The following is a 26,164-nucleotide window of genomic DNA, read 5'->3' as shown; positions in this document are numbered from 1 at the left end:
CTACATAAAACACATTAGCAGCATTTAATTATTTTCCTTCTGCTGTTTGTGAAATTATATTTCATTAAAAACTGCTCGTTAATAGTTTCCCATCTAATCAACATAATAGAAATAATAATTTTGTTAGTTTTTGTTGCTTTTGTGAATAATTTACTAAGCAGACTTTTTATTCGTATGATTTAAGAACAAGTTTGTCTGGATCTCTGAGTGACCGCCGAATCGACTGTGGTCACTGTGGCATCTGGCAACCACGAGCAATCAGCGCCGTTTGCTGTCGCATGTTCTACAGTCGTCTGCCCGGCGGAAATTTTAGTTTTCTTAACTTCACTCGCATGTTCTCGGTGCATAATTTGAGCACATTAGTTTAAGATGTCTGGGTCTATGAGCGACGTGTTTCTATCGTTCCAGCAGCACTTAGATAATGAGCAAGACGTCCGTGAGGCAAGTTCAGCTTCTACAACCTTTCTTGTCAAATTGCTCTCATTTGTTGCGGCTATGCAAAACCACTGATTGCTCATGCTTTTCTTTGCGGGCTGTTTAAGAACCATGATAGTTCGCCTTAGGAGCGGGCATATCATAGTTCATAAGAAACATTATTCGGCGGTGGTTATTATTATTTTTTGGTCTAGAAGTGCTACTGCGGCGTTCGAACACACGTGCCGTTTTGCTGTGAACGAACGCTAACGGTCTTGGTTTCACAACGCGCCCCCTTGCGTGTTATGAAATGCCAACACTGTTTTAGAGTGGTCTTTTCTAAGGACTGGGTATTGTGCTAGACTTCAGGAGGTCATGCGAAGCGGCTTATTTATGGCGTTCTTTCCTGTCTGTGCTTAGATTGGCAAAGTTTGAACGTAGGTTAAAGTAGAGCAAAGTGTGTGTATCCCTCATGTTTGTCCTTGTCTTCTTTGCGCTACGTTTCCTAAAATGCAAAATGATTTTCCTTGCTCATTTGTGCGCCAGTGTATGCTTGTGTCTTAACAAAGCCAGCACTAGATAAGGGGGAGGAGAGGGAGACTAAAGAGGCTGCAGCCAAGAGCCTCACCTCCGAGAGCAGGGGAAGGGGGCCCTTTTATTGTGACCTGCTTAATATGTGGAACCACAAATAATGGAAATTTGAGCGAAATGAAGTGAAACTGTTGGGGAGACCTTGGAGCTTCAGAAACAGGAATTCTACTGGGGGCCTCTTGTGAAGTAATCTGCACCTACTTGAGGATTGGGGCACAGTCTTTAAAGTAGGGGGCACTCAAGCTTTGGCTTAAGAGCAGACACGATAGCAGCTCCTAGCACCGCCTTTCCACTCCAGGAAAACGTGCATAATTTTTGTTTAAGTTGGTGTTTTGGGAGGGAAGAAAGGCATAGTATTTCTCACATTGCAACAGACAGCTACATATATCTGAGGCACATATGTCATCTATTCATATCCCTATCGCAAACTAACCTGCAACTTTTCTAGGGGATGGATGCTAAATATTAGGAAGTGAAATAGTACCACCCTGAGTGCTGCATAAAGAACGACTGCATAAAAATTTTGATACGAAATCACCTGCCTATTTTTCCGATACCGTTTCTCTCAATTCCGGGTTACGACGGAGGCAACACCGTTTGACCGAATGAGCTGTATGTGCTTTTCATTATAAGTTGCCGTCAATCCCTCTGTCTCGCAGTGATTGGAAAGGAGTGGTGTGGATGGGCAACATAAAAAAAAATGTGGCGTGGACAATAGATGGCGTAGGGACAAAAATCTTAATTTTTCACTCTCACCATTGCTTAGCTTACATCTTTCAAATAGTTTCATCACTCTCATTTTCCCACTTTAGGAGAGGAAAATAGGCATGTCACTGTGCGTCCCAGACAAATTCCCTGTTATCTCCCCGTCTGATCATGGAAGACAGTTGGGCTAGTTGTTGTGTATTCGTTAATGACTGCGACGTTGCAACTAGCGTGGAAAAACAGCGTGCTGTCCCGTCTGTACCTTTTGTCGCTGTCCTTCGAGTTTTTCCACACTAGTGAGCATTAGTGCCGGCATTTGTGTTTTTTAAAACTAATGATAAGGTATTACTGCCACACATAATCACACTGATTGCACCTTGGTCTTTTTTAATTTGGCATAGTTAATATGAAACTTGGGGCATATCACAGAATTATAGTATGGAAGAGGGGACGGGCCACCAGGAATGGGGAGGAGAACCTCATACAGGTTTCATCATAAAATGTCATACAGTGTCATACATTATGTATGATAATGTATGGTATTTCTACAAAGCCTGTAGGAGGTTATTGCATTGTGCAACTTTTTCGATAAAGGGGGAGTGAAGGGAGCTACATGCGCGTTACTCTGGCCTTGGACAAAGCTTTGTGTTTCACATGCAGGAGATTCGTCTGGCTGTGCGTGATCTGGAACAAAGAGCTCGTGGAATCCTCACTTTGTTGCAAGGCATCCACCAGCAAACGGGCATTTGCACCAGTGAGTTTGTGATGGTTTCTTCATGTAGCAAGATTCTCAGCACATGAACGCATATACATAGCAGAGCCTTGCTGTCATTGGTGTGGCTTAGTTTTACGATAGTACAGGAGCGGGGGTGATTTATGGTCTTCCCTTTCTAATGTGTCATTAGGAGCAGTGGATGTGGTACTGGACTCTGCTTTCATGTATATAACATTTTTTGCCTGTTATATAAAAGTTACTCTGATGCACCTTATGTGGCTTTTTCTTTCTTTGAGCGAATTTCTTTCTTCGGAAAAGCTTGAAAGCATCGTTTTATCATACAGGTACAGTATTGGAAAAGTCAGCGTACATCCTCACTGTTTCCAAGCTCATGTTACTTAAATCTTCTTCAGTTCAGGCATGTTTTACTAATCACTTATTCAAACACAATCAGAGGCTACTGTCATCTCCCGTGATCCCTCTGAGCAAATGGACCAGTCCCAAATAACTGCAGCATCTATTAGTAGCTTTGGGACGTTCGCCATAAACCAAACCAAATTAACTGCTTGATGTTAAAACCTCACAATATTTTACTTTCACATGGGTTTGAGTATAATGAACACTTGAGATAAACTCAAATACAGAGATTTGTCAAACATTCCTCTCATCATCATCATCATCATCAGCCTGATTATACCCACTGCAGGGCGAAGGCCTCTCCCATATCTCTCCACTTAACCCGGTTCTGTGCTAGCTGCATCCACTTGACCCCTGCGAACTTCTTAATCTCATCCGCCCACCTAACTTTCTGCCGCCCCCTGCTACGCTTTCCTTCCCTTGGAATCCAGTTTGTTACCCTCAGCGACCATCGGTTATCCTCTCTTCGCACTACATGTCCTGCCCATGTCCATTTCTTCTTCTTAATTTCCACTAGAATGTCGTTAACTTGAGTTATTTCTCTGACCCACTCTACACGCTTTCTATCTCTTAATGTTACCCCTACCATTTTTCGTTCCATAGCCCTCTGGGTTGTCCTCAACTTAAGTAGAACTCTCTTGGTTAGCCTCCACGTTTCAGCCCCATAGGTGAGTACAGGCAAGATGCAACTGTTGTATACTTTCCTCTTGAGCGATACCGGTAAGCTGCTAGTCATAATCTGCGAGTGCTTGCCAAATGCGCTCCATCCCAATCTTATTCTTCTTGTTATTTCCTTTTCATTGTCCGGATCTGCGGTTACTACCTGTCCTAAGTAGATATATTCGCCTACTACTTCCAGTATTTCGCTACCTAATGTAAACTCCTGTTCCTTCCCGAGGCTGTTGAACATTACCTTAGTCTTCTGCATATTGATTTTCAAGCCTACCTTTCTACTTTTCCTGTCTAGGTCATCAATCATTATTTGCAGTTCATCTCCCGAGTTGCTTAGCAAGGCAATGTCATCAGCAAATCCTCAACATTCCTCTACCAGCGCACTAAATGCAAGTGTTTTCCTCATAACAAGGCTAAGTTATCGGCATTTATAAGCTGGAGGGCATTGTTTCGAACATATCTTGCCATTCATTATTTAGGATAGCTGAGCCACTTCAATGAAAATGGAGTCAGTTCATGTTGCAACAACTTATTTCAATGATTTAAAGATGGTTGATGCAGATCAAACTCAACAAAAGCTGAAAATGATCATGTGACTGGGGTATTAGTTCGTTTCCTAGACAGTTCTTTTTGTTGTTGTTGTTTGTGAAAAGTTTCCAATATACATGTTGACTGTCGAATTGACACTGGTCTGCCTACAGTACCCGAGTTGTGTGCGAAGAGCAAGGCCCAGTTTGCCACTGTCCGGGAACAGTACCAAGTGCTGAAGTCCAAGGTTCCCGAGGGGCAGTACTACAGGTCTGTCATGCATTTTCGATTGATTCTCTTTCACATCTTCACTGGTTTGTGTGCATGAGTAGGCTGGCCGAAGCTCTGATTGTACTGTGCCAATTTAAGCCAGCTGGTATCCGTCCGGACTTTTTAAATGTTTGCCTTAGAGAATGACTGCTGTAGTGAATCAAAGCTGGGAGAGGGTGGGGCGGGAGCTTCTGCCACAATAGCCACTCAGAGAAAGCTTTTCAACGTGCCCAAAAAGTTAAACATATCAGCATTTTGAACAATGTCACAGCAATGAGCATTGATCATGCACGCACAGAGTGAATACTAAAACCCTTTCTTCCCGGAAGATTTCTCAGGCAAAACATTGGTTCGCTAAGCAGTTTTGATGAATGGCAGATTTAGATGTCAACTATAATGCCTCGATTGGTCAGTAAGCGCTGCCAGGGTCCTTTAATAGCTTTACTGTATTTGAAGCTTCTCTTAATGTTTTATACAAGGTCAAAACTGTCCATCACAAGAGACACCAGCATTGAATAAGTGAAGAGTAAGCTGCCATTATGCCTTTAGAAGAGAGTTTACAAATGGATAAACATTGCTTTATTGGATGTATCATGAAGAAAGCATTGGTATAACAATTTTAAGCTTAGAGGAAAATACAGCTGTGGACTACAGCCCCTTTATTTTTGCTTATAAAAGATGTGTACTTTAGACTTTGGTTCAGCACTTTGCTAACAGCATTTTGCAAGTTGTTCATGACATCAAGAAGTGAAGAATCTTTCTGGTAATTTCTGTATTAAGTGATGTCAATCCTTCCTTGATTAGGAAGATGTACTTTTCAACTAAAATGGCAGTGTACTAACTTTTTAGCCGTGTACAATCTCCTATAATTTTAAGCGTAAGTTCCTGAACAAATAAGAATTGTCAGATCTCGTAGCACTGAATGTGCTAGAAGCTACCTATGCAAGTTGTTTAACTTTTGTTCTATCACGATTGTAGTAGGGAAATTGTTGCGAGACTTGTAATTATTATTATAACAATTGATGACTTCTCAAAGCACTGTTCTTACCTGAATTTGAGACGCCGGGCAGAGTCTCAAAATTTCCGACAATTTTTTTTTTTTTGTTTTGGACTCCTTGTGTTGTGCAGTATCCCATTTTGATTTTGTTCGCCTTTGTGAGGTAGTTTGCTTGCATGTCAGGCTGGACTCTTATTCTGACTGGGGTCAGCTAAGCAACCTATATATATGATGTCCATTGAGGGGTTAAAGTCACCCTAAAGAGAGACATGATGGGAACATAGAAAATGGCCCTAACAGATCTGTGCAGTCGTTGTAAATGGTCAACTTTTCTCTGCTTTTTGGCGATCAAACCGTATATACATATGTATTTATGGGTAAACAATATTGGTTTTGGGAAAGCTTTACTCACTGCAGACTGGACACAAAGTAACAAAAAACACGACAAGCAGGACTCGACAGGAGCCACATATGACAGTCATCTTGGGACGAGCCTGGCTTGTCCACTGGGGTGGTTAAAAGCAGTATCAGTATAGGTATCACAACTATTGGGCAGTGGCTGGGAACTACACAGTTCTTTTTTTTTTTTTTTTTTTCAATTTTGCTTTATTTCTGGATGTCACCCCCTGGTTTTTAATGTTACATTGTAGCAGTTGAGACACATATTGGATTGGCCTTTGGTTCATCTGGATGCCAAAGCTAATCGTCAAGTTGGAAATTGTTCAGCTGTGCACTTTTTAAAATCCCTCAGCTCCTTCACTTCGATGACTTTTCCCACGCAATTTTTATGTATTGCATTACAAGCAGCATGGTGGCAGTATAAAAGGCAGGTTAATGTGCAAGGTGTAAATTTCTCATGGCAGGAGATCAACAGATAACATTCAGATACAGCATGGGCACAGTGTTTTGTGTATATAGTGGCTAGCAAGCCCAATTTAACATTTCAACCTATCATGCCACACATGCATGCCACACTGTGCATCTCCTTTTGCTGTGGTAATTTACCAGCGTTATTTCTATCTGGGTGCAGGTTTCACGACCACTGGCGGTACTTGACCCAAAGGCTATGCTTCTTGGTGGCCCTCACCGTCTACCTGGAGGAAGAGCGTCTTGTGGAGCGAGAGCAAGTGGCTGACATGCTGGGCTGTGAGTTAATGGTCTGGAGAGCCTTTGGTCTCATACAGTGCCACGGTCTCTCTCAACATTGTCACCCACCATGGCAACCCTCCTTTCACCACACCCCTCTCTCACCCCGCAGCGCAGAGAGCTGTAGGGCTGTAGCTCGTGGTCTCCTCCCCGTCTTTAATAGAGCAAAAGCATTAATCCAGAGGTTACTGCCCTGAGCAAAGTCTTGTCTTGCTTGTTGTAGGCAGTAGCCGCATGCAATGACTAGGCCAGTTAGCTTGGCAGCACTGCTGCATGCTTGCGCAACGCTCTCTGCTACTGGCACGTGTCTTGTGCCCATGCCAGGATTCGCCTGGTATAAATCTGTCCTGTTGACATCTCAACATGGTGTAAGAAGTGGGATTGATGCAACTCACACAATAAGCTCAGCCGGGACTGCTTCCTCTTCCATCTTTGGTGGCACACGTCACAGCAGCATCTACGGCCTGGACTATGTGGTCGGAACATAGCATCCTTCGTCATAAACTTGGCCCGAGGCCTTCTGCTTCGTGGCGCCTGCCAACTGGCTGAAATGGAGGAAGTGATTCGAGCGTTGCTACACGGCTTCCAGTCTCTGCGACAAGCCGAGATTGCACCAAGTCGACATGCTCCTCTACTTGATGGGTGACCAGGCACCCTTACTCGACATGCCTGCCATCAAAGACCTGCAGATGCTAACATTTGCCAGTGCCATCGCATAGCTGTCTTCGAAACAGCTTTCCTGCAAGGAATGCTGCATGCAAATCACTGGCCCTGTGCCCTGCATGGACTACCTTCACTGTGCCAGACACCGCAAGAAGGGGGGAATCCTCAACCAGACGCTCCAGTCGCCGCGAGTGGCCAGACAGGTGCCCCTGCTTCCAACAGTAGGGAGACCAAGTGGCTCAATACGGTGCCCTAGCATCCACTACCGTTTGCCTGCAAGCTGTGCAACATTTCCGTGAACTTCGAGACTGCTCTTATCGCACACAACAAGGGCAAGAGGTATCAGCGGGTGCTGAAAAGTAGAGAGCTCTTCCGCCAATCAGACAGGCAGTCTGCAACGTAGCCATCAGCTAGCGAGGCATCAACGAGGGCATCGTCCTTTATCACCCCTCCGTGGCCGCAGTCGAGTGAAGAAGGCCTGGACCTGTCTTGCGAGTACTGCATCATTGCCCTCTTCAAGAACCTCAAATGCAAGCTGAAACACCTGGAGTCTGAAGTGCACTACCAGAACTAATGCCAGGCAGAAAAGAAGACAGACAATGGAGACGTATATGAAGCATCTCTGGGACCAGCAAAAATATTTGAACTATCAAATGTATCTGAAAATCTGCCGAAAGCCATTTTCATCCCTAATTTTACGTAACGAACACCTGTATGATGGTTACCTGCATTTGAGATGAAGCCCAAGTGAGAACGATGATGTCTCCTTGTTTCTTTAAGGGCTTTGCTTTGCACCCACTGTTGGGAAGGTCAAGGAAGTGCTCCAAAACTGTTGCTGTCGCCAACCAAAATTTTGAACCCCCGATTTTTCGTTATTTGAACTTTTTCACTTCACTGCAACATGCTCCTTAGAACTAATTAATGTAAATGAACATCTGAAATTTCGGACGCTTCAGGACCAATTTTTCTGGACCTCATTCGCGTTCACTGTGGCACTGCTGCCAATAGCTAAGCCTCCATATACTAGTAATACGTGCAGTGCAACGTCATTAATTGAGGCTTCAAGGAGGTCGAAAATGGGCTCAAATGAAGCAAAATTGAAGTTAGAAAGGAGCATATTAGAAGCGGAATCTTTTCCGCACTGTGACGCAATAAGTCTGCACAAACAGCCCGGCCATGTTTTGAGGATGCTTCATCGCATGAAGGATCCTCAAAATGCGGTGGCTCAACGAACTCACAATGGCAGGATCGCTTTTGCATCTGGACTTAGTCTAAGCCTGCGTGTTCACCCTGCGACATGCTGATGGCAGCACAGCCATCAAACACTGGCGCCACCTGTTGTCTCTGTAAACATTGCAAAGAAAGACTGTCAGGCATCAGAATTATTATTATGGGCACAAATTTACTGACCCTACAGCAAAGTGACAATCAGAAGTTTACATTATGTAATGTGTTGTTTTATAAAACATTATTTTTCGTACATTTTCGTGGTCCCTAGCGAGTCTGAAAAATCAGTCGTCGACTCTAGTTGAAGTTCAGCGCCAGGCTCATGGCACTGTATTTGTAATGCATCCTGACACGAGCTCGGCGCCTTTTTTGTTAATGACACTTGAGACCACCTGATTCCAAATAAATATTTCTTCTGTGTAGCTGCCTGCCAAAAAAAGAAAGAAAAAAGAAAGTAAATCACACGGGAATCGAAACTACAGTTGTCATACTATCTTCCAAGGTGAGTTATATGTTCCAACATATGGAAATCTGTGTTTGGCAGCGCGAGAACCATTGGTCACATATGATCTGTGGAGTGGTCCCGAAGGAGTTAAACAGCCTTATGCACGTTTCACGTTGCTGTTTTGGTACTGTATTATGTCATTTTTACTGAGCAAGGCGTTTCACACTTTCTGTTGTCATTGGTGACTGTCCTGTGTTATTGCTTAAGTTTTAACGTACTGTTGGCCTCCCTGCGAGTTCTAGCGACAATGTGGTATATTGTGTTCACCACTTTTGTCTCCCGTGTTGCTTCCTATCTTGTGATCAGACTACAACACTGCCAGCAGGATGCTCAATGCCACTGTTCTCACTCGGTCTTGTTTCAATTCTGCAGTGTGCACGGAGCAAGACAAGGGTTTCCACCTGGATTTGGATGACTATCTCAGTGGGCTTCTCCTAATGGCTGATGAGCTGGTGAGTCTCAGTGCAAGGAGCGGAAGTCCTGTTTTTCTGGGCTCTAAGCTATACACTTGCACTAATTTTTATATGTGGTAGTAACTGTGCTACATTCCTGTATTACTGTTGAGTTTACAGCAGTTTTGGTAGCTGCAATGTGAGGCACAGGGTATATGGACATAGGATTCTGTGCTGGCTCTATCGTAGTGCAGGTCATATCCATGGAGCAAGTGCTGATTGCAGAGTGCGGGATATCAGTCTGTTTCTCTTGTTTTACAACGTTTTGAAACATAATGATGGCATTTCATTCTTGGAAGCGAGGGGGAAGGTGCATTTTTTGCATTAAAATGAGCAAGTGTGGCTTTTTATCGAGAAAAAATTTACTTTAATAATTGTCGGGAAATTGGAAGTCAACTTTTCTCACAAACCATCTCTCAGTAGCATGGAATCTCTGGAGACCAGGAAGAGCGCTTTTGCAGTGAGTATACTTGTTACCATTGCGTGTAATAACTAATGCCTCTTGTTATTTTCTTGTGTCTTTCTTGCAGCCTCGCAGTTATCAATGCTTGACAATTTAGTGAAAATGGGGCTTTTTCTTTGTGCACGTGTTGCTGCAGCCAGAGTGTTGAAGTGGGTTTCTTCGGTTCACTGTAACCTTTTCTCTGTGGTGACTATCTGCATGCCTATTCTTAGCAGCATTTATATGTCCCTTTGTAAACTTTTTGGGGTGAGTAAGGGATTATAGGTAGTTCGATTCTTTTTAGGAGAAATTCTGGTCATTTTAGTTACATTTTTAGAATAGTTCAGTGTAACTGTGGTACCTGGTTCACCTAACATTGCTGGCCCTGCATCTTGTCACATTTTAACTGTGTGGAGGTCCCTGTTTATTACAGCTTATTTATAATGGCTACAGCTTGGCCTGCCGTAATCAGGCTCAGCTACATTTCTGCTCATGCTACTTCGTTCTTTCAACCGCTCTCATGCCCCGCCGGGGTGGTGCAGTGGTAAGACGCCAGACTACTGAGCCAGAGTACCCAGGTTTGAACCCGACCTTGGTGGCTGCGTTTTGATGGAGGTGAAACGAAAAGGCGTCCGTGTGCTGTGCGATGTCAGCGCACGTTAAGGATCCCCCAGATGGTCAAAATTACTCTAGCCCTCCACTACTGCTCCTCTTTCTTTCTTTCCACTTTCACTCCCACCTTCCTCCCTTCCCTTATGGCGCGGTTGAGGTGTCCGCAGAAAACAAGTGAGACAGTTACCGTGCCTTTCCCTTCTTATAAATCAATCAATCAACTGCTCTCATATTTTTAATGTGAATTGAATACGGTTAGCTAGCTTCAAACAGTGAATTGGGTAGTGGGTCACATTGTGCAGATAACATCTATTCACTGTAGCATACATATTTTCACTTGAAGGGACATAAATTTTGGGTGATGAATTGACCAGTAGGCCTTGACATTAAAGGCATACAATAGACTTGCGATAATTCAAACTCTGATAATTCGTACTTTCAGATTAATTCAACAAAAATCAAATTTTTGGTTGGTTCGTCATGTTTTCAATCTATTTCAACGCTGCTTAATTCAAACACCACGATTCGGTTAATTCTTACTTTTTGCTTGTCCATACCGGAAAATTATCAGATATCGTTTCCGCCACTGGCAAAAAATCTGAGTTCTTATAACACTACAACAGTGGGAAATGTGAAAATAAGCGCACTATGACTAAAAAAAAAAAAAAAGCGAAAAGAGCCTAACAAACAAGTGTTCAAAACGAAAAAAAAGCCCCCTCGAAAGGCGCTGCTCAACTTTTTGTGCCTTGCTAGCCAGTTTAATGGAGAAAATTTGAAATTAAAACAACGCTTAACCCTCAAAACTGGTGGGAAAGACTACTCTCCTCCGGCGCTTGTCAAAATTCTCAAAACTGCAGGAGAAACAAATAAAAAAAAAAAAAAAAAAAAAAGGGTGCGAAAGTGACGTGAGTAGCGTCGACCGACTGCGAATCACGTGACCGCTCATGCTTTTCTTTCCCTGGCCAGTTGCCCGCTTCGGTAGCACCATAGCGAGAGAAGTATCGGACACTCTCTGCTGTGAAAGAAAAATTGACAGCCATAGAAGAAGTGGAAGATGGAACGAAGAGCACTGCTGTGGCATTGAAGTATGGGATAACGAAAAGTATGCTGACAAGGATTGTGAAAGCGAAAGACAAGCTGCGAAACAACGCAAGTGGCTTCGCTCCTGACAGAAAGAAGGCTTAGGGAGCTTGAGGAGGCGGTCCTTCTTTGGCTTAAGCGCGCTCAGAGCTCCAATCTACCAGTAAGTGGACTGATATTGCGAGAGAAGGCCGAAGAACTGTCTATGTGCTTTGGAATCGACGATTTCAGTGTAGTGATGGATGGGTGTTACGATTCAAGGAGCGACATGGCCTCGCTTTCAAAACTGTAAGTGGAGAAGCGGCAGCGGTGAATGAGGTGGCTACTACCGACTGGCAGCAGGCACGTCTTCAGAGCATACCGCTTGAATACTCCCCGGCTGATATTTATAATGCTGATGAAATGGAACTGTTCTTCAAGTGCCTGCCTCAGCAAACATTGTGTCGTAAGGGGGAACGTTGTACTGCCGGTAAGCTGAGCAAGGAGCGACTCAGTCATGGTGGTGTCAATATGGATGGTAGCCACAAGCCCGAACTTTTCGTTATGGGCAAATCAAAGCATCTGAGGTGCTTTAAAGGCGTCCGAACTCTACCCGTTTCATGTGCAGCAAATTCACCTGCGTGGATGACATACTCTTTGTTTAAAGAGTGGCTGCAGAAACTTGACGTGGTGTTCAAGTGCAATAAAAGAAAAGTGCTGATGATTGTTGACAACTGTCTCGCTCACGGTGGTGTGGAGGGCCTGGAGGCAATTCGTCTTGAATTCCTCCCTCCAAACACAACTGCTGTTCCTCCCTCCAAACACAGCCCCTGGATCAGGGGGAGATCAAATGTCTGAAGACAAACTACATGAAGCTACTCCTTAAGAGGATGCTAATATGCATAGACAATTCCATGTCGTACAGTTTAACATTGCTGTCGTCGGTGGAAATGCTAGCAGACGCATGGAGTGCAGTAACGCCAGCAACAATATGAAACTCCTTCCAGCATGCCTTCCGCATACCAGGCCACAGCAGTGATACTTTGCCTGACTGCGCTCAAAATTAAAATGAAGACTGCCTCTCAACGGAGAGCGGTGATGCAGGGCTAGTGCTTTCTGCCCTCCAAGCACACAACGTAGCTGCTGATGATAGCCTATGCGTGTGCAGGGAAGACACTCCGGACGACTTGGTAGCTGAGGTGCTGCCAGCACAGTACAGCAGCAAAAGTGAAGAGGAGGAATCAGAAGAGCAATCCTCTGTGACAGAAGCACAAGCCTTCAGCTACCTTGCCTAGGTCCGGAAATTTCTGACTGCAGCAGAAAATTTTGAATAAGAACTGGCTGCTCTTACTGGAATAGAGAACTTTTTTCTGAATGCACATGTAAAAAAGAAGCAATCAACAATTCATGATTTCTTCAAATGGTCTAGTCAGCCATCGATTTCTAATAAACTTGTTCTGGATCCTTCGCCTCTGCGGTTTTTATTGTGTAATAAAAGAGTAGAAGTGCTTAAAATGTGATTCAAGTGGATGCTTAATTATAATGTGCACTGTAATCTTACTCAGTCATATATGCAAGAACTTCCGATAATTCAAACAAAATCCTGGGGTCCCTTCGAGTTTGAATTAATGAGGGTCTACTGTAGTTTGATACTGTGTTGAAATAGTTCAATAGCTTTTAAATGTCTAGAGTGCAGGGGTGGGCTTTTGACCTCGCAAACCTCGACCTCGCCTCAAACTCAAAAAATATTTAACATCACAGCCTCAACCTCGGCAGTTGAGGTTGAGGTCCCCCAGGCGACCTCATCTCACTTTTCAGGTGACCATTGGCAAACTCGCTCACCCTCACCTCAAACTCAAACTGTGAGGTTGAGGTCGGGCGCTGGACCTCAAAAAAAAAAAATATGAATCAATAAAGTAAACCGTAACTTACTGAGAAATATGCATTTCTCAGTAGTCCTGGGATATATAGGCAAGCCAGAATTTTGACCTATGAAGGCTGTATTTTGCTCTTAATTTTATACAATTAATATCCCGGATAAAAGCAGGAAAACTTCGGAGACTACATGTCCAACTCTGCACTATAGTGGTAATCCTCTCCCCCTCCTCGCCTACCCCTTTTTGGTCAGTTTCTATCAAAGGCCTGTATGGGTGCCACATTACTACGCATATAGGCCAATAATGCAATACAAAAAAGTTTATCCCATCAGACCAACTTGAATAAAATTCGTATTAGGAATAAAACAAGCCAGTTTTTACTATATACTGAAACGACAACTACTGTTGACCCTAGTGATGATGACAGCAATAACAATGTTTTTTTTTTTTAATTCGGAAGACAAAATTGATGGTTGCCAAGCTTCTTTTCTAATAAACTGTACATTATCTTGCGACCAAATACATTAAATTAGGAAAAAATGGGAATGCCTACAGAAAATTCCGAAGAGGAATGCTATTGTGGCGTATTGCAAGAATTCGTAAAATTGCTTCTCCGAACACCACGCTTACATTAAAAAAATTGCAGGTTTCGGAACTGGTAGGTAGGAGGGTTAAACATGAACCACTTTGCTGTCGCAAACAGCGGCTCGCCCGTCAAATTTCGCCGGAGCACAGAACACTGGATACCATTTTGCCAACAAGTTGTAGACAAGCTTTTTGTGGTATTCACTTGTTTTCCTTTTAAGACTAAACCAATAAATTGCACGGTGGTGTCTCCGAGGCTGCTTCGTCGCATGCTCTGCACATGCATTCATAGAAGCCATTTCCACCTTAGGGTCGTATATTGTTACAGCACATAAACGTAAAATAAAGACAAGGCAGAGGGGATGCAAGTTGCCTAGGCCACGGGCAGTTTCAAGGGGAAACACTCAAAGCTCTCCCTCAGAACGGCAGTACCTAGAAGCGTCTTATGCCTTCCCTCCGCACCGTCCTCCCCCGCATCTCCGCAGCATGCAACCTTCCCCGGCACACCCGACCAATGCATTGGTTCGACACGCGCTGTCCAAATTTCTTTTCTCTTTTTATATTGCATCAGCGTTGCCTATGTTTCCGCGTACGTGCATGCTTTCGTGGTCGCCACTTTACCGCTTTTTATTGTTGGCATTCAGTGACCATATTTGATTATTATAGCCAATAATTTAATATGACACTATTGTAATAAGTGGTTTATTTTGCCACAGAACACATGGCAAACCTGACGGTGCAGTGGCTGCCCATTGTTATATCTGATTATTGTGTAAACCGATATTGTTATAAGTGTGCTTGACTGTATGTAGTTTAGTAATGTAGGGCTGGTTTTGTATAGGATAGTTTAAACTCGTCAAAACCATTCCAGTTTTTTAGGACTGACAAAGTTGAGTTGCATGCTTTGTGCTTCATACCTTTCGCAGAGCCGCTTCGCTGTCAACAGCGTGACTGCTGGAAACTACACCTGGCCCATGAAGATCTCTGTATTTGTCACCGAGATGAATTTGGGTTTTCGACTGCTCAACCTGAAGAATGATAACCTGCGCAAGAAGTTTGATGCACTGAAGTACGATCTGAAGAAAGTCGAAGAAGTGGTCTATGATCTCTCCATCCGGGGGCTTAAGCCATCGGGGGATACGGATGCAGTTCCCAAGAGTGACTAGTGCACCTCTCATTGTTCAGGATTGGCTGCTGACTTTCTTGTTCTTTGTCACTTTTCATTTGTCATTATATACTTGTTTGTTTTGCAAAGACAGTCACGAAAAGTAAACGTGTTCATGTGTTCCTTGTTCTTTAAATAAAGCTTGAAATTACCACATGCTAATCGCCCAAAACATAGATATATTTCAGGGAGGCTGGTGTGTGTTTTGAAAAGTCTCATTAATAGAGCTTCATGATAAGTTTTCCAGGAACAGACGCTGAAACCATTATTTCTTAACCCTGTAATACCCACATATAATCTGTGGTACAGAATCTAAAAATACGAATAGCATTACTGACCTTAGCTAGGCAAATTCTGATACCTGGTGTTGCAAGATGCTGCCACCACTGGCCAGAATACCCCTTCCTGCTTCGCACTACTATTGAAGCTTCACCAATCACCCTAAGATTCAGAAAGCCTTATCCATCACTCATCCACTCGCTTCTGCCCTCAAGATGTTTCCACCTGGGAATTGGTGCCAAGTACAGTTCAAACACTCGAGAAGGTGAGTGATTTAGAAGTGAAATGAACAACCATTACTGCTAAGCACATTTGTGGCATCACAGCTTGTGATAGCCCTTGCTTTCTTCTTTCTCGTCATTGTACTAGTTGGATTGCTGCACCATTATTGCAGAAATAGTTGTTTACAACATCTTTGTATTATTATGAAAGAGACTATGCCTGCTACAAAAAGTGCTGCATACCTGCTGAAGGATAAATTTTTGCAAATGTGAATTCTTAAGGTAAAACACTGAAAGACCTCAGTAGTCAGAATGCCGCATGTAAAAATTACATTTTGCAAAATGAAGCATTTTCGAATTTTGCTCTTGTTTTATTCTATGTGCCTTCATATAATTTAGCAGCTTTATTGCCCTTAGACATTTGGAAATCATCGAAATTAGCTAGATTTTATTGCTATATCTAACATTGATATTTTAGTAAATATAAGCTTGCTTTTCCCGCAAGCCCTCATCCCACAAATTTTGGTCCATGACTGCATGCACTGCAGTTGGATGCAGCTCAAGAAAGAAAGGCAGAGGATGCCCTCTAGCCAATGGCATTGGCCGATTCTGGTGGTTAATCCCCTTGAACTTGCTCACATGACACTTGGAGCTGGCAGATAAGAGGGCATGAGGGGAGAGTGGAGAAAAACGAAACAAATTTGCAAATCACCAGTCGTCATCAGCCAGACTATACCCACTGCTGGGTGAAGTCTATTAGAATCGCACACTGTATATGGACCTTTGCATTGGGCGAAGGAGTTGTCAAAATTCCTCCTCTGTAGACGGTTGGAAACCGGTTTTGCTGTAGCTTCCACAGTGTTTGTGCGGGGTGCACATGACTGTCCAGTGAACAATATGGCAGTGCCCAGGGAGCCCGAAATGCAAAGATCTATACTCAGACGAAACCCAGTGCTGTTTGATCCATCACCCACTTAGTGCGAATGCACTATTTCATGAGGTCTAACCAGGCCTTCACGATATGCGCCACAGATACTGCATCTTTCGTTTCCTGTAAACCAATTATTTTATTAAGGTGTCCACAAGAAGTGCGACAGATAACTGTGCCTTTCCTGTAAATGAAGTGCTAATGAAAGCATGTTTTCCCGTCGCACACCAAGCACTCCTCATGTGTTTTTTTTCTTGATTTAGACTAAAAATGTTGTGCACTCGCGTTTGCTGCCTAAGCGGTTCTGCTATCTTCCTATCCGTTTTAACGTTCCACCTACCATTTTTATTATGCAGCAGGCTGCACTATCTCCTCTTAATTTCAAGCCTTTTGGTCAGCCTCAAAGTTCGCTCCCCATAGGTAAGTACCGGAAAAGCATCCCTTCCCCGTGGAGCACAGTTAGTCGCGTCACCATATTCGGTAATATGTTTTCCCTCTCGGGAAGGTACACAGTTCAAGAGCATTCTTCGTATGCATATTTATTAAGGGAATGGCATCGTCACTGTGCTTATGGCCCGGTTCAGCGCATCTTGAAATCTTCCGTTGAGCAGCGCCGTCAACTCGCTCTGGACATTGGACCTGATGGCCTCGTGGTACTTCTTCTGGCGATCCTTGTTGAGTCCCAACTTCTTGCTTTCGCTTATCCTGAGACCAAGTGACTGCAGGCTGATAGTCTTCAAGGCCGCTGGGTGAGCTGAAAGTTTCCATACTATAAGGGGCAGTTTGCAATGTACGGTAGCATTAAAAAATTTGGTAGGGATATCAAGACATGACATATGCACTTTGCTAGTCCTTAACTTGTAGCTCTATTATCTCACACGTACTCATTATAATACAGTCGTAAAATATGGAAATGTATGAAAGGAAACCCAACGTATTCAAATACCCACTTTAACCGGGCCATACTAATGGGTTTGCACGGCCTGTACGGGCAACGTGTCTAACTCGAGATCCATTGGCCCTAGAGGGCCGGATTCCCACCTGAAAGGCTGAGCCCGAGTTGGCAGGTACGTCGGGGTCTGATCACATGACACAACACGATGACCAGTCGCATGTACTGCCATGTCACCTGTCAGTTACCGCCGGACAGAGCCTTGCGCATAATTTTTCCCTCACAACGACGACGCCGTACATTCCGGAGAGCGGAGCTTTTAAAAGCCTGGCACGTTAAAATGGTTTCTGCTGGCGGTGCAATCATGAGGGACACATTCATAAGCTTAGTAGTCGTCACTTTTTAACCGATTAACTGTATACATGTCTGGCTTTTGAGTCAGTACTGTTTGCGGTGGGTAAATTTTACTTTTGCTGCACGTTTCGTGATGAGACAAGTAGCCCGCCACAGTCCAGAATGTAGAGAAAGTGAGGCCCGTCTGATATAGATGGCCCAGCGTTCACTTCGGCTATTTAAAAGCCATGAAGAATTGTGTTAACGAGCTGATCAGCCGTAAAAACATCCCAGTGCAAGGCACGAAACACCAGGCAGTTACTCTTATGAACTTTGAACACGAATGGCGCATTTATTAAAACAGACTATCTTCGTCTAGAGCCCTGAAAACTGGGAGTGATAACGATGTCAACATTGTTCATTTAACTACGGCATTAATTGAAATGCAGCGGTTCAGCAATGGATCACTAAGGCTATCAAATATTTCCTGTCAGCAATCTAATAATTGTCAGTGACATGTATCTTATTTGTGCAAGTTGCGATATTGCTTGGTTAGCTGGAGATTTAGCCGCGGTAACGGCTTAATGAAGGCACCTACAAGTGTTCCGAATTTTCAAATTTTCGTAGCTTGTTTTTGCTTTCGAATAATGTTCAACTTCGGACATTAATAAATGCATATTACGAGGTCCAGTTCATCTATCCCTCTAATGTAGTTTATGACCTAATTTCTTGTCTTATGGGGTTCCGTTTCTAAGAGTTCAACGTTGGTTCTAGAATCACAAAAAGGTATGACGTCACGCAGTGCTTAGGTCCTCGTCCGGCGCGGCACCTCTCTATGTTCTCAACGTGTTGTCCCTGCCAGGGACGTGATCCACACCTCCAACCTCGAGGCTTATCACGCAAACTATGTTTCTAATGACGCTTAAGGATGCGCACGTTTACCGGGGTTACTCATGCTGACCACGCATGAATACCTGGGTGCGGGAACAGAACCACTGCGAGAGGTGCCTGCAGCGTCGATTGCAGGATTGTAATTTAAGTTGCCGTTTCAACGCGACAGCGTTAGAAACACAGCTTCGGCGTTGTTGTCGACGTTATGAGCGAAAAATCAGCACGACTCTGGCATATGGTCGGCAGGTGACGTGGCCTAATTGGTAGGCGGATTATGTGACGTCACGCGGCCCTATAACGAGGCCGAGTTGACAGCAACTTTACGGATGGTGAGGTGGGAATCGATTCCACCGAGACCTTATGATCCCGAGTCAGAAATCCTACACATTTAGGCCACTCAGGTACATTCATGAGACTTGGTTAAAGCAGAGTTATATATCGGTGCCGGGTAGCCTTTCGCACAACGTGGCAGCTTATGACTCTGCTAACTTCTATGTGTGAGACAATCGAAGCACAAATTAATGGATTAGCATTTAAGCGAATAGCTACGTGGCTAGGTACGCGAATGAGGATCCGCAAGAAAATCCGCATACGGGAGTCATTAATTTTGCCGCGTCATACTATTGAAGGCGGAGCTTAAGTGAGCCCATACTTTTTCCTTCAAGAAACCCTTGTCCACAGAGAAAAATTGCTGTGTTGTAACGTCATGAATAAAACTCTCGTTTGTTAAAGCTTAAAGCTAACTGCTGCTAATATTGATGAAACAGCTTATTCGCCATTTTTTTTCTTTTTTTTACACATGCAGCTACGTGAAATTTAGACAGAAGTTGCAGAGATCACTGCATCTCAAAGCTGTTTGCAGGGGAATATATTTAGGCTGGATTTACAACTCTGGTATATGTTCATAAGAGAACAAGACGCCGACAAGTCATGCATTATTTTAATAACATATTTAAAAAATGCCATGGTTTTAATGTTGCTAAGCCGAATAGGACGTGCGAAAGCTTTTGCGTACAGATGGAAGTTGATAGAGACGACGACCTGCAATTCACAGCGTGAGTGTGTGGTGTACTCTGCACATGGCGATTGTTTGCGACGATAGCTAATACTTGCAAAAAACCGTGCGTAATAAATACCATGTATGGAGGGGAAAAAATAAAACTGACGTTCCGTACTCGCTTCCCGCCAGAAATTTCCGGGTTGGAACTTTGGTTATTCATTCCTGATGGAACAGCGTAGAACAAAGGGACAGGAAAATGAGAAACGCTACTCTGCTCGCCGCCATGCTCGGGAGTTGGGCGCAGTAAAAGTGGGAAGTGCAGTAGACACCAAACACAGTTGCAAAGGGCAATAACATTAAAAGTGAGTCAGCTTGTCCTGGCTTGTACTGGCAGTGTAGTCGAAAAAGGAGTGCAATTGTCGCCATGTTGCGGAATTTTATAGCGGCCCGTGAACGCTATACCTCTGCTCACCACATCCAGACATACGAAGACTGGACAGTCCCAGTACCGACGCCATGCGCAAGCTTAGTGCCCTGCTAGACTTCATTGCGGAGTCTGGTACCTTCACCTAACCCACCCACTCGCCCTCGAGGCCGCATATGTCATCCTTGTGAATGAATGAATTAATGAGCATAGATTAGCCATTACCACCACCACTTCACGAGATAAAGTTCACCAGTTAGCTTTGCCCAAAATTAAAAAAAAAAAAAAGAAAGGAAAAGCTCACATAAGACGCACCGTTGTTTAAGGCGTACTAGCTAAATGTTCGAAAAGAACCGTGTCTTATACGCCGGAAAATACTGCATTCCTGTCCAAGGTATGGCTGGCTGTTCTGCCTGCGCCAGCTGCAGGTGTGACGATCGGATAGAACACGTCACATGCGCATGCATTTAGCATCAAAAGGCAATTGGTAGGCCTTGATGTGCGCCGTGTTGATCCTCGGCCGCTGACGGCGATGATCATCGAATGATGGCCGCAGCGATCGTCGGCTCTGAATGCTTGCCGGGCTGTATACTATTTTTTGAAGATGTCATGATGTGCTTCTGCCGTACGCAATTTCTTGCTTCCTAAATCACCTCTCTACTATTTTTCGTTTCAATCTTTTTTTTTTCCTTTATCTCGGTGCAAGGTATATCAAATGGGTACCTTCTGGAGAAGGTACCCATTTGGTATACCCTCATTTCTCTCTTTGTCGGGACGTACGAGGTGTTTACTCACATCGCGCGCTCGTGACCTGGACAAAGAAGTTTGTGTTCTCGACGAAGGCATCCACGTTGTACGTGGTCGATCCTAGGAGCTTGTGCCCCTTGGCCCTGACCACGTAGGAAGCACGGACTCCGTCTAGAGTCACGTGGCAGCTCAGGGTGCTGTTGATGCCCTCCGAGACCGGGGCACCGCAGTTTCCGCGACGCTGTAGGTTCGAGAGGCCATAGACCTGGCCCGATGAGAAGTCCGCCCAGAAATCTCGATGCGTCACGAACGTCTTCCTGACCGCGATGTTGAAGTTGGGTATCTGTGCCGGATCCAGGTTCCAGCTGCGAATCTCGACGGGCAGACGGTCTCTCAGGACTACGTCGAAGAAGCTGTTTGAATCTTGCGGAAGAGCGCAGAGAGCGTCTGGAAAGAATTTTGGTTAGTGTACTCTAAGGCGCGAATCTGAAGGTGGCTGATTGTTTGTTTCGAATAATTTCCTTCGACCTCGTGCATGTGGCGGACGTAGAGAGAGGGTTGTTTAATATAAAACGGAAATTAAAGGCAGTGCATAACAACCACTGCCGTGGTATACTGTACGTTAGGGACAGGTTTTTGGAATTTTGTTTTTAATTTGAATTTATTTATTTAGAGGCATTTTTAGGTTCAAGCAGGGAGAACATAAAAATATATTAATCAAAATCGATATGGAGGCAGGCAAACATGGGTAAAGCAAACAAGAAAGGTAAGATCGCAGAATATATAGTAAATATATAATCTAAAATAAATCATGAAGTGCCTCGCCAATGTTATCAGCCGATACTGCACACGTGTAAACATGTGGTACCTGAAAGGAACAGAAAAAATTCCCACGATTATGTTACTTCCTAATGCGAAATTTGAGCGCAGCTCATCAGCTGTTTCATCTTTTCGATAAATTGAGGCAAAACGAAGAGGCGTCCGTGTGCTGTGCGATGTCAGGGCACGTTAAAGATCCCCAGGGGGTCGAAATTACTCCGTAGCCCTCCACTACGGCTCCCCTTTCTGTCTTTCCACTTTCACTCCCACCTTCCTCCCTTCCCTTACGGCGCGGTTCAGGTGTCCACAGAGCAAATGTGACAAATACTGCGCCTTTCCTTTCCCGTGAACCAATAGAGAAAAAAAAAAAAGGCAAGGATTTCGAGCAAGGCACATAAGCACAATTACATACTTCTTTTTTTTTTTTTTTTAATTTTTCACACGTATTCCTTCAAGAAACACTCCACTAACAGTTCTTCTGAAAGGAACAGAAAAACGTTAAAGAGCAGCTACATAACTTTTCGTGAATTCCACGATATACGGAGATTCAAATTAATATATTCTGTAGGTAATGCAGGCAAAGTGTTATTGCACGAGCGTTCAAACTGATGGCGTAATCGACGATTCAAAATCGGGTCTCTCGTCACAGCACTGAACGACTGCAGAGGAGTTCAGTGATGACGTCGCGGACGGTAATATTTCTTATTTCCGTTGCCTTCACCCACATCCTGCGGTGCCTTTTTTTGATACCGGCAAACAACGTTCCTAGGGTTTTACTTTCGATAGCATTGTTTTTACTTCTCCCCACAAGGCATTTCCAAGCGCGAAATCTAGTAGTATCGTCAATGACGTTATCGTGCGCTACCCACACATCGCTGTGCGATGTGGAGAAGCGTGATACCTCTCGCGTATTCAATCGCTAATTGTACAACTGCTTCAAATACTAGTGCCAAGATATTCCCATGTTTAAACTGCAAGCTAATCACCGATTGAGAATCGTTCGACACCTCGAAACTCAACGAAATCTAGAACTATAGCGCACTTTCCCTGCTCCCAATATCAAAATATCGGGAGATGCTTTGGCACCGCCTAAGAGTTTTTGGGCTGGCGTGCATGATTTTTCAAGAAGGCGAGTATCAAGAAGGTGCAGTCTCACTTCTCGGCGGACACCGATTGGAGGACAACTTTAATTCAAATCCGCATCGCAAATTAACCTTCAACTTTGCTAGCAAATCAATGCTAAGTGGGAAGCGATGTGGTATGGCACCACTCTGGACGCTGCACAATTAGAACGATTGCGCGACAATTTCGACACAAAGTCACGTGCATATTTCCTCCGACACCGTTTTTCGCAATTCTGGGTTACAGCAACGTCTTTTCGACCGAACGAGCTGTGTACGCTATCGCGTAATACAATAATGCGGTCATAATATGGGCGCATACATATCAAGCGGCGATACAAGAGGCTTTTCGGTTTTTGTTTGCCTGTGGACAGGCAAACAAAAACTCACGAGGGGCAGGCCGAGCAACCCAGAGCATTTTTCATAGTTTGTGACACTCATGTTAGTTTCCATTTGCGCTCACAGTAAGATCACTCGGCTGTTCGAGCTGAGCATTCTAATAAAATACGCAAATTGCTCCACTGAGCCAAGTCTTCAGCATATCATGGGTTTTCTGTATTTTCTGTGTAGACCGCATCATTTGCCTAATTTATTGTGTACTAGATCTTTGTTCTTATTTATGATGTTTCCCCCCTACAATAATGCCCCTGTGAGGACGCTGTAGGTACTGTGTATAAATAAATAAATAAATCATATGATCAATGCTAATCTTATGCTAACGGCAGCTGTTTTAGTTTTCTGTGAGCGGCTGAGAGAAAAAAGAAAAAGAACTAGCCGTCGCTCCTACGGCGAACACTCCATGTTCAGCGATGAGCAGGACACCACGAAAGTTCGTCCTGATCACTAGTCGCCTCATCGGGCTCAAACCGTGACACGAAACATGTTTTCCTGTTTGACCACGACACAGTCCCCGACGTTGGCGTTCCTTCCGAAATAACAGCGGCTAGCTGAACTATACTATGCAGTCAAAATTCATACTTGTGGCACACAGCAGGAGAGCAGCAGCCGGCAGCCAGGCCATGGTTGACGGTGGTGACTATAGTGACTTCACCTGCAGAGAACTTGACAGTAAAAGCGCGAAACTTCAAGAAGCATCCGTTGTACAAGGCAGTGCTGTAGTGTCATTGGCAAATGCACTTACTGCAGAAAGCAGTCATTAAATTATTCAGTATGATAAACAAATTTTCGAAGATTCTTTTTTTTTTTTTTTTTCGTACCGTATGACATCCTCGTAATTTTGATGGAGCTAAAACAGTTGTCATGTAGACAACTAATTGTTTGGGCTACCAGAGCACCCTTGAAGTTATCCAAGTTGATGTAAAAAGAAGGGGTCAGGAAAAGCTATCAAAGAATGGGCCATGAGCTGCAACGTGCATCAGGATGACATCATTACGTAGTTCGCGCCAACGAGCACAAATTGCAAAAGCCTGCAACAGCTGCGCTTATCAAACGCGGTGGCTATCGAGGGAGCATAATCGTAGACATTCTTGTTATGTTACGTCGTCGACGGAAATAATGGTTCTCAAACAGCCCAATGATTTTCACGTCACGGTGTACTATTGATACCGTTGGAAGATATAAAGAGGTGCTAACTGTAAATGGATTAGAGTTGCACAGTCGCAAACGCACCACAAACTAGGGCCTCCGTTCAGTAATCTGCCTTGTTCTCTACATACTGTCAAAGTGCTTTGTCAATCTGACTGAACAAAAGTAATTTTCTAATAGGTGTTCACTATTATTTAAGCTTATCACTTAGCTTCACTGCGCCCGAGCCGCTTGATTTGAGTCCTATTTTCTGTCGCTCCTAAGATGACCTTTTTATTATTTACCAGTAAGAGCGTACGCATCTCTGCTGTCCGTACTGTTCTCAGCTAAAGCAAGTTATAACATGTGCATATTAGAATTGTCACCCCTTGCCCCTTCCATACTCTTTGAGGGGAAAAATCTGTTCCCTACCTTTGGAGCTCCCAGGAGAAGTATGAAGGTGCGAGCAGTATCGTTTGCTGCTATATACCGGTAACAGCCTTGCGACGTTTTTCCTCACTACGTCAAATGGTGGTGCCTTCTTAGTTGATACGCTATCTAGAGATAAAATTAAACATTTGTGCAAGGCAGAGCAATTGTTCGAACAGCAGTGGCGACGTGATATCGCACTATATATTGTCATGCATTCTCTGTTGCGCAGTAGTCCACTGAGCGCAGGTGCTCGACGGCTCCCATAATATGCGCCTCATTTGCGAGATATGGTCGAGGAACCTCGTGCGATTGAGGCTTAACAGGGTGCCCAACGCTTACGCGTGTTTCGCAATCATCAAGCCGAAACGAGCTTAAGTATCAATCCACTGGCTCGAATATATATGTCCTCTCTCTTGAGCTGTACTTAGCGAGTACCCTTTATCACAAAATAACGGCTTGAGGGGCTAGTTGGTGCTGCATAATATCCAGAAATGTGGCGCAACAAACACAAGCACAAGCGAAGAGACACGACACACGCGCACACTACCAACTGTAATATGGATCTGAAAACACTTCCTCTTCACCACTCCTCTTCTACACTCAAGTACATTTCTCGTCTTCTTTGCCAAGCGGCAAAGAAGAGGGAGATGAGAAGATGAGATGTAGAAGAAAAGGAGTGGTGAAGAGGAAGTGTTTTCAGATCCGTATTACAGTTGGCAGTGTGCGCGTGTGTCGTGTCTCTTCGCTTGTGCTTGTGTTTGTTGCGCCACATTTCTGGATATTACCCTTGATCACCCTATCACTTCACTGTCCTCTGTGGAGTTCGAGTATGTCTTTTGAGGTTTGTTCTGTTGCTTCTTAAACCGATGCATAAGTGCTAGATGAACGATCCGGGCATAGCAAATCGCTTGCTGTTTCAGTTCCACTGTTGAGGAATCGCAATTTTTACAACACTAGCTCCAGTAACTTCGGTAGCTCTCATTTTGTATCGCTAAGCGCCAGTTCCAAAGCTTCGCATCGGTGGTGGTGGTAGCATGTCGGCTTAACCGAAGGCCGCAGAACCGCTCGAAGGTGATTAGCTGAGGTTGGTTACCAAGGGCGCCATGCTGAGAGTATATGCTGTGCATAAGGAAGACAGCATGGCGAGTTACCTGCAAAGCGTGCAGTTATCGTCGAAGGAGGAAGGTATGACAAATTCCGGGATGAGTAACCGGAAGTTAATTGCCATGCAAGGAAGAAGGAAAGTATGGCAAGAGCGGAGAAAAATGGCAGAGTCCGCCGCCCGAGGAGAAACTCAGCGGCAGTATAGCACTGCGCGCCTGAAACGGCGGGTTACGGGGGAGCGCTATACTCCAAGAACGAATACGCGTCGAAGACTAAATGGAGCACTCTATAACTACATGCCTGTTATACGCAAGTGGTACCGGCAGAGGCGTTTCTTTTTGTCTTAACGACTCGTATACTTAGCATCTATAGACATAGTTTCCACAGACGTAATTGAAAGGAATCCT

At 44.2% G+C, this 26,164-nt stretch overlaps 2 protein-coding genes across 3 annotated transcripts; one reads left to right on the top strand and one right to left on the bottom strand.

Moving 5' to 3' along the window:
• The first annotated feature begins 231 nt into the window (after window positions 1–231).
• On the top strand, window positions 232–15,204 carry trsn (translin). The gene is made up of 6 exons (XM_084606097.1): window positions 232–441; window positions 2,371–2,464; window positions 4,216–4,312; window positions 6,340–6,455; window positions 9,223–9,302; window positions 14,804–15,204. The coding sequence occupies exons 1-6, from the start codon at window positions 370–372 to the stop codon at window positions 15,041–15,043; spliced, it is 699 nt and encodes a 232-aa protein (XP_084462223.1). The 5' UTR covers window positions 232–369; the 3' UTR covers window positions 15,044–15,204.
• Window positions 15,205–16,993: 1,789 nt separating this feature from the next.
• LOC146185113 (salivary anticoagulant protein P23-like) lies at window positions 16,994–24,714 on the bottom strand. Of its 2 annotated transcripts, none has more exons than XM_084606099.1 (4): window positions 24,654–24,714; window positions 23,676–23,748; window positions 20,806–21,204; window positions 16,994–17,224 (listed from the first exon to the last, which is right to left on the bottom strand). In XM_084606099.1, exons 2-4 carry the CDS (start codon window positions 23,716–23,718, stop codon window positions 17,013–17,015), a joined length of 654 nt encoding a protein of 217 aa, XP_084462225.1. In that variant the 5' UTR covers window positions 23,719–23,748; window positions 24,654–24,714; the 3' UTR covers window positions 16,994–17,012. The 2 variants fall into 2 exon arrangements, with proteins under 2 accessions (XP_084462225.1, XP_084462224.1); XM_084606098.1 differs by having other exon boundaries at window positions 23,676–23,758; window positions 24,654–24,696.
• Window positions 24,715–26,164: the final 1,450 nt, after the last annotated feature.

This window comes from Amblyomma maculatum, chromosome 6 (assembly GCF_055883805.1).
Source record: "Amblyomma maculatum isolate TAMU_Amacu chromosome 6, ASM5588380v1, whole genome shotgun sequence".
Lineage (NCBI taxonomy): Eukaryota > Metazoa > Arthropoda > Arachnida > Ixodida > Ixodidae > Amblyomma > Amblyomma maculatum.
This window is presented reverse-complemented; position numbering and strand designations above follow the sequence as displayed.

What these genes read in the sequence shown, in the direction of transcription:
- trsn (XM_084606097.1), top strand. Translation starts at nt 370, where the DNA reads ATGTCTGGGTCTATGAGCGACGTGTTTCTATCGTTCCAGCAGCACTTA. An exon ending in AGTGGCTGACATGCTGGGCT is followed by an intron (nt 6,456 to 9,222) that starts GTGAGTTAATGG and finishes TCAATTCTGCAG; the next exon opens with TGTGCACGGAGCAAGACAAG. An exon ending in TCCTAATGGCTGATGAGCTG is followed by an intron (nt 9,303 to 14,803) that starts GTGAGTCTCAGT and finishes TACCTTTCGCAG; the next exon opens with AGCCGCTTCGCTGTCAACAG.
- LOC146185113 (XM_084606099.1), bottom strand. Translation starts at nt 23,718, where the DNA reads ATGGCCTGGCTGCCGGCTGCTGCTCTCCTGCTGTGTGCCACAA. An exon ending in TCTCCTGCTGTGTGCCACAA is followed by an intron (nt 21,205 to 23,675) that starts GTATGAATTTTG and finishes AATTCTTTCCAG; the next exon opens with ACGCTCTCTGCGCTCTTCCG. An exon ending in CCAGGTCACGAGCGCGCGAT is followed by an intron (nt 17,225 to 20,805) that starts GTGAGTAAACAC and finishes GGAAACTTTCAG; the next exon opens with CTCACCCAGCGGCCTTGAAG.